General features: G+C 35.2%; 1 protein-coding gene across 1 annotated transcript; it reads left to right on the forward strand.

Moving 5' to 3' along the window:
- The first annotated feature begins 674 nt into the window (after window positions 1–674).
- Window positions 675–5,609, forward strand: FBXL21 (F-box and leucine rich repeat protein 21). The gene is made up of 4 exons (XM_008073356.1): window positions 675–1,055; window positions 1,514–1,636; window positions 4,432–4,603; window positions 4,966–5,609. Exons 1-4 carry the CDS (start codon window positions 690–692, stop codon window positions 5,607–5,609), a joined length of 1,305 nt encoding a protein of 434 aa, XP_008071547.1. The 5' UTR covers window positions 675–689.
- Window positions 5,610–7,315: the final 1,706 nt, after the last annotated feature.

Genomic DNA, 7,315 nt, shown 5'->3' on the forward strand with positions numbered 1-7,315 from the left:
ATTGTTTTAATTACTGAAGTCAAAGCACAAATTTAACAAAAACTCAAATGATGGCAACAATTTATGCGCTGGCACTTGAAGTACTTTAATTCTCCCAACAACATTATGAGATAGGTACTGCTGTTACCCCTGCTTTACAGATGAGGAAAATGAGGCTTAGAGGAATTTGCTCTGACAAGATCATCTGATTAGTAAGTAGTAGAGTGGGACTTATGCTTTTAATTGTGTTTTGCCTCTCAGGAGTTCTTAGCACAATTGCAATGTGTTGCTTCCTCTTTTGTAGATTATAAGATACAATAATTGACCAGGAAAATACCTGGAACATACACTGCTACCTTGGACATTTCCTCTTGGAAGCCTTCCCAACCACCTCTTCCACACACAAGCTCAGTCACATGCCATCTTCATTTTCTTTCATTGAAACTTGTCCCAAGTTTGGTCTGAGCATTTATCACTGTATTTTTCTATTTGACCATGGCTCTTGGAGAACAAGTTTGCACTTATTTATCTCTGTGTCCCCAGCACAAAGCAGCGCCTATCAATGCATAAAAGTGGAAGGTTACTATTAAAATAGTATTAATAAAATTGTTTCTCATTTTCTAATGTTAGTCTCTATGACTAAAGTGCAAATATTTGATGGAAATGTGAAAAAAATTATCCAACACTTAACATTTTTTAACATTTACAGAATGAAGAGGAACAGTTTATCTGTTGTGAACAAAATTGTTCAGTCTTCACCAGCAATGAAACAGCCAAAACTTGGGTTCTACTCTTCTCTCAAGCAGACGCATTTGTACACCGTTCTTCTAGACTGGGGGAGTCTGCCTCACCATGTAGTATTACGAATTTTTCAGTATCTTCCTTTAATAGATCGGGCCCGTGCATCTTCTGTATGTAGGAGATGGAATGAAGTTTTTCATATTCCTGACCTTTGGAGAAAGTTCGAATTTGAACTGAATCAGTCAGCTTCTTCATATTTTAAGTCCACTCATCCTGACCTCATTCAGCAGATCATTAAAAAGCATGCTGCTCATCTCCAGTATGTCAGCTTTAAGGTAAAAAAGAAAAACAAAAACGCATTAGATAGAAACAATGACTTACATTTGGTTAGCAATGTTTTTGTATATTTAGACCCTTGTTTTGAGACAGTCAATGAATTTTGCAGAATTTTCATCCCAAATGGTTTTCTGTTTTCTTCAGTTATTTGCATATATTGAGGCATGGAACTTGAGCTATAATTGAATAACATAAAATTCCATTTCCTTTATTTGTATGCTATTATTAAAATTCAGGTAATTATAAAAAATTTGAAAGTATGAGATGCTTGGAAAGTTAGTTTGACATCATTTCTGCTTTTTCCTTCATAGTGTGAGGCATTTTGCATAAAAAAAAATGCTCATTTATATGACAGCTTGAAGGGATAAATAAAATTTTACAGTTGAATTCTATTAAATAATTATATTGCCAGTAACTTTCTGATAAATTATTTAAAATAAAAAAATTGTCTTTGTAGGTTGATAGTAGCACAGAGTCAGCAGAAGCTGCCTGTGATATACTTTCACAGCTGGTAAATTGTTCTATCCAGATCTTGGGCATGATTTTAACAGCCAAGCCAAGTTTTATGAATGTGTCAAAGGTAAGGATACTATGTTTTTTTGGTGAGCTATACTAAAATTTCTAAATGTTGCCAAAGTAGGCCAAAGACACTTTTTCCCTAAAGACAGACCATAGCCTACTTGTATTCAAAGCATGATTTAAAACTGTTTTCTGTTGACTAGCACTCATTTTTTCAAAAAATAGTTTATGCGTGTTTTCATTCTTTAGATATATCTTATAATTTTAGTAATTGTTCCTACAGCAGATGTGATTAATATAAAATGTAGATGTTGTGGTTACTGTATTCAAGTGCCAGTTTACTGTTGACTTTGAGTATAGACCATGTCGAGGCAACAGTGTATGTTTTTCCTGTAATGCTGTAGCATCTCCACTGGAAGTAGAAAAATATACTATTTAACAAAATGAACATCTTGTTAGGATGATGCTTGGGCTTCTATAGTAGAAACTCCAAAACATCAGTGGACATTAAAAGACATGATTGAAATTTATGTATCTTATATTAAAGAAATCCACAGGTGAGCCAGTCCGCAGCTTGCATGAAGGTGTTAGTAACTGCAGATCCTTTCAGCACTCAACTCTCTCCAAGGCATTTTCTTCATTTTCATTGTCCAAGGTTACTTTCTGAACTCCAGCCATCATATCCTTTTTCTAGTCACTTGAGTGGAAGAATCAAGGGAAGAAGAGTGTGCTTTCTTTTTTTCTTGGAGACTGGCCATAAGTGCCACCTCATGTTTCTGTTTACATTTTGGTCGGTGGCCACACCAGATTTCAGGAGGCTGAGAATTCTTTGAGCTGGATGGCTATGTGCCCAGCTAAAAATGGGGACTGGATTGCCAAAGAAGAAAGGATGGATGGTTGTTAGGAAGCAACCTGCAGTCTCTGCCACAGAAGCTAACAATTGTCTTCTCTCGTTCAGGTTTTGACCTAAATGCCATCTCCTCAAGAGGCTCTCTTCTTAACCACTTTTGCTAAAACAGCAGCCCCTCCTTCAGTTACTCTACCGTGTTCCATTATCTTACCTTCTTTATATCATTCACTGGTACTTGAAACCACCTTAGTTATTTATTTAACATGTTTATTCTCTTCTCCCAACATCAAACGTGTACTCACTGAAAGGCAGAGATTGTGTCCATTTTGTTTACCGTTGAAAACCGAGAATTAGAATCCTGCCTGATACATGATGAGCACTAAATTATGGTTGATGATAAAACTGGCTAATAGAAACTTTCCTATAGAAGCAGGAACAGTAGCAGCATCTCACTCATAAACTGGGTCATGGCTCTCTCTTAGCCAGCATTTCTGCTAGCCTGTTATCTTTTCAAGAGATGTGCTGGGAAAAAATGGGTCATTTGGGGATTACAGTAAGATTTAGAGTAATATAAGTAATCCGATGAAAATGTACCACTTCTAAATAGTTATTTCCTTGTTTATGAACTATAGAATCAGATTAGCCTGAAACTCTTCTTAGATTCTAAAAGCTATCTGTAACGCTGCACATGAGCTTCCAGGGCCAGCTTCGGGGTTAGCTGCCGCAGTCACCAGAGCTAGGCACTGGGAATTAGCAAGCTTCGTTTCAAGCTGTCATTCCACAGCTTCAGATGAGCTCAGCAGCTTCTGGCAAGGTTGCAGATCTCTCTGAGGCTCAATTTTTTCCTTTGTAAACTAAGGAAAAATAAGAAGTACAGCATTTTACTAAGTATAAAAAGTGTTAAAGATATACATGGTTATTATAATGAAATACGTACTCTAATGTTCAACTTTGTTCTTCAGCACTAGTCAACTGAGAGTTGATTCAAGGGAAAATAAGCCCTGTATTTATATTTCTGTAATAATTTGGGAACCATAAAATTTAGTAAAGAGGTCTGGCCTGCTAACATTTCAAACTTTATGTAAGCCGACTTACAATCAGTATAATCAATTTTATTATAAATTAACATTTATAACCAATTTGGTCTCTTTAACAGGGATAGTAGAACCTTTGGTAGAATCCAAATTGATTTTGAAAAAGGAAAACTGATCACGCATGGATTTGGTTTCCAGTCTTTCTGACTTTGCCGAAAATACTAGATTTGGAAGCCTGTGAAATTCTACTCATTTTGAGGTCAAATTATACATATGCTTAGTTCATCAATCTTGAAAGCATATGAAGATTTGAATTTACTTTGGATAATTTGCTAGGAAAAGCATGTCACTGAAGATTGTGACATCTTTTTATTAATTCAACAACTATTTATTGACCCTCTACCATATGCCAGATACTATTACTAGAAATATGAGAGTGAACAAAACAAATAAAAATTCCATGTCTTCAAGTGCAGGGATTGAAAAGGTCTGGATAGTAAATATTTCAGACTTTGGGGCCGTGTAGGACTGCCATGACCATTCTGCTCTAGCATTGCAGTGTGAAAGCAGACATAGACAATACTCTTAACTCGCAAGCCATACAGAAACAGACCGTGAGCTGGATTTGACCAGTAATCTATAATTTGCCAACCCCTGTTGTAGGAATTATGTATATATAGTAATTATATCCTTTTAATATTGACAACCAAGTCCTTAATACTGAAATAATTTAAAAATATGTTTCATGAAATCTTTGAAACTTTTCCCTTTCTTACTGTTTCTCTATCAGTTAAAAAAAGCATACAACTATATTTAATTATAAAATATCTTCTACTGGCTAATGGTTCTATGAAAACAGTTTGTTAATTGCTCTATATTTGTTGGTAGCATGTGTTGATATAGTTTTAATGAATTATTTGAAGCTATATAATTGAAAATATATTTTTCATTTTTTTCTTATTGCCATTCAAGTCTCATTTTGTGTCAGCACTTACAGTTGTTTTTATCAATTCAAAATCATTATCATCAATCAAAATTGAAGACACACCCATGGATGATCCTTCACTGAAGATACTTGTGGCCAATAATAGTGACACTCTAAGACTCCTAAAGATGAGTAGCTGTCCTCATGTTTCTTCTGATGGTAGGCTATATATTTAACACTGGAACAATGTTTTTTATTACCGTAATAGTAACAATGCAACTTATTTTCAAAAACTGCATGTTTATGAAACATAAATCATTAAAGTAGCTTTGTTCAAAAGATGTCTTAAACTGCAAGCTAGTGTAGTTAGATATAGTTGTAGGTTTCTCCTAAGGGTATTTTAATTTTATATATATGCTTTTTATTTATTTGTAATTATATATCTTGGCAACCATGTTCTCAGAAATTGTCAGATATCTATTTTAGCAAATAATGATTAATATCAAATTTAAATGTATAAAATGTTGTATTAGTATCAGTGTGAATCTTTGTTCTTAAGAATTTTCCTCAATTTCTCACAGGAATCCTTTGTGTAGCTGATCAATGTCAAGGCCTTAGAGAATTGGCATTGAGTTATTACATTCTAAGTGATGAACTTCTTCTGGCGCTTTCAAGCGAAAGTCATGTTAACCTGGAGCATCTTCGAATTGATGTTGTGAGTGAAAATCCTGGACAGATTGAATTTCATTCTATTAAAAAACACAGTTGGGATGCACTTATTAAACATTCCCCTAGAGTTAATATTGTTATGTACTTCTTTTTATATGAAGAGGAATTTGAGACATTCTTCAAAGAAGAAACTCCTGTTACTCACCTTTATTTTGGTCGTTCAGTCAGCAAAACAGTTCTAGGACGTATAGGTCTTAACTGTCCACGACTAATTGAGTTAGTGGTATGTGCAAATGGTCTTCGGCCTCTTGATAATGAACTTATTTGCATTGCTGACCACTGTAAAAACTTAACATCCCTGGGCCTCAGCGAATGTGAAGTTAGCAGTAGTGCATTCGTTGAGTTTGTAAGATTGTGTGGGAGAAGGCTAACCCACCTCTCTATAATGGAGGAAGTTTTGATCCCTGATGACAATTATAGCCTAGATGAAATGCACACTGAAGTCTACAAATACTTGGGAAGAGTATGGTTCCCTGATGTGATGCCTGTTTGGTAATTGGCTACCAAAGATTCTGAACTTTTTAAACCATCAGTAAGATTAGCTGTTTTCTGTCTATGCAAGTGTAAATTTTAAGATGCATTGCTGAAATATTTTAGGTCAAATATTTTATCATTTTCAAATTGTTAGTGCATTTCTGCAGAACCATTTGAGAAAAAATGAGAAATTTGAAAAGCCAGAAATCTGTAAATAGGCAAAGGCACTGTATATAGATGAGATAGTTGATAACGCTGAAAATTACAGATGGTTTCTAAGAAGATTTCTCAGCTTTCCTTGAAGGCGTATTCTAGCTTGCTAAATAAATGCATGATATTGAACTTGGATTCCTTAAGTTATATAATTTACTTTTCAATGTTACATTGTTTTAATTGCTCTGTGTTATCTTAGTGTTAATATTTTTTATAAAATACATAGTATTAAAAACTAAGTGTAAAATCAAGATAACAGACAGAGGCTTACTTAATTCTAAAATTTTAGCACTGTATAAGATAATCTTGTGATTCAATAAACAACTGATTTCCAGCATACTTTGAATTCTATTTTATTATATTAACTTGGGAGATAATGAGTATTAAGTTAAAATTTAGACGTACCAATTCATTTAATAAGAATACTAATGTGAAAAGAAAAAGCTACTCCTGTGATTGTTAATTAGTTAAATACACTGTCTATATAAAGAGGTACATTTTTCAGCTTGTGGGGAGGGAATCAGCATTTGCTGGCCTGCTACTGGATCTGGGACAATGGCAGATCCTTTGCATAAGTGATCTTATAGTTTAGTTAGTGACACAGAACTCTGATGGTTGTCTGTTGTCTTTAGAAAGAAGATCTCCCTTTAAAATGACCCACAAGGCTCTATTAGGTTTGGCTTTTCCCTGCTTCCTTGGCCTTATGTTCCACCATGCTCCCATTTCCCTTTCGCTCCCACTCTCTCTCAACTCCTAAAACTGCCCTGCACACCCATCCAGTCACATCCACCCACACGCTCCCCTCTCCCCTGCCTGGCCTTCTCTCCATGCTCCCTCAGATTTTTCCTCCGGGTGTATGTCACTTCCTAACAGAAGCCTTCTTTGACATCCTCCCCATTCCCTGCTCCTCGGTCAGGTCCATGTTGTGCATTCTGCTCTTCTTTGTGGTACTCCTCACTGGTCTATTACAGTGCCGATCTCATTACCACCTGTTTATTCCATTGCACAGTAAACTGCATCAGTGCAAGGTCACTGTTGGTTTTGCTTTACTGTTATACCCCAACATCTGGCATGCAAATTAGTTAGCAAATAGTAGATACTCCATAAATCTTACTTAAGTACTTTGTCAAACTTGTGTCCTAAAGTACTCCCCCTGATATCTTAAATTTCTTTCTAAGAAATTAATTAAGCTAAAAATTAGAAAGCTAAATATGTTTATCTAGTTTTGAATATTTTTAATCAGGAAAGTATGTTAGGTATTTTTACCTATTAAACATCAGAATACATTGTGATTTGTAAATGGTGGTTTTTAAAAGTAGCACTTTCATATCCTGTTATTTAGAGACTGTGTTTGTGCTTACTTTCTCCCCACAGTGCCATGTTCTTTCTCACTATGAGCCCTGTAAGGCATCTCATATTCACCTTTGTGTTCCTCACTCTCAGGACAGTGCATGCTACATTAGCAAGTACTTAGGAAGTGCTAATAGAGCTGATATTACTGGTTTAAAAAACCTC

Source organism: Carlito syrichta, unplaced genomic scaffold (assembly GCF_000164805.1).
Source record: "Carlito syrichta isolate Samal-C Ts95f unplaced genomic scaffold, Tarsius_syrichta-2.0.1 Scaffold315827, whole genome shotgun sequence".
In the NCBI taxonomy this organism is placed as follows: Eukaryota; Metazoa; Chordata; class Mammalia; order Primates; family Tarsiidae; genus Carlito; species Carlito syrichta.

Bases quoted from the DNA above. Each gene is read 5' to 3' on its own strand.
- FBXL21 (XM_008073356.1), top strand. From the start codon at position 690: ATGAAGAGGAACAGTTTATCTGTTGTGAACAAAATTGTTCAGTCTTCA. The intron at 1,637-4,431 runs GTAAGGATACTA...TTGCCATTCAAG, and splicing joins GTTTTATGAATGTGTCAAAG to TCTCATTTTGTGTCAGCACT. The intron at 4,604-4,965 runs GTAGGCTATATA...AATTTCTCACAG, and splicing joins TCCTCATGTTTCTTCTGATG to GAATCCTTTGTGTAGCTGAT.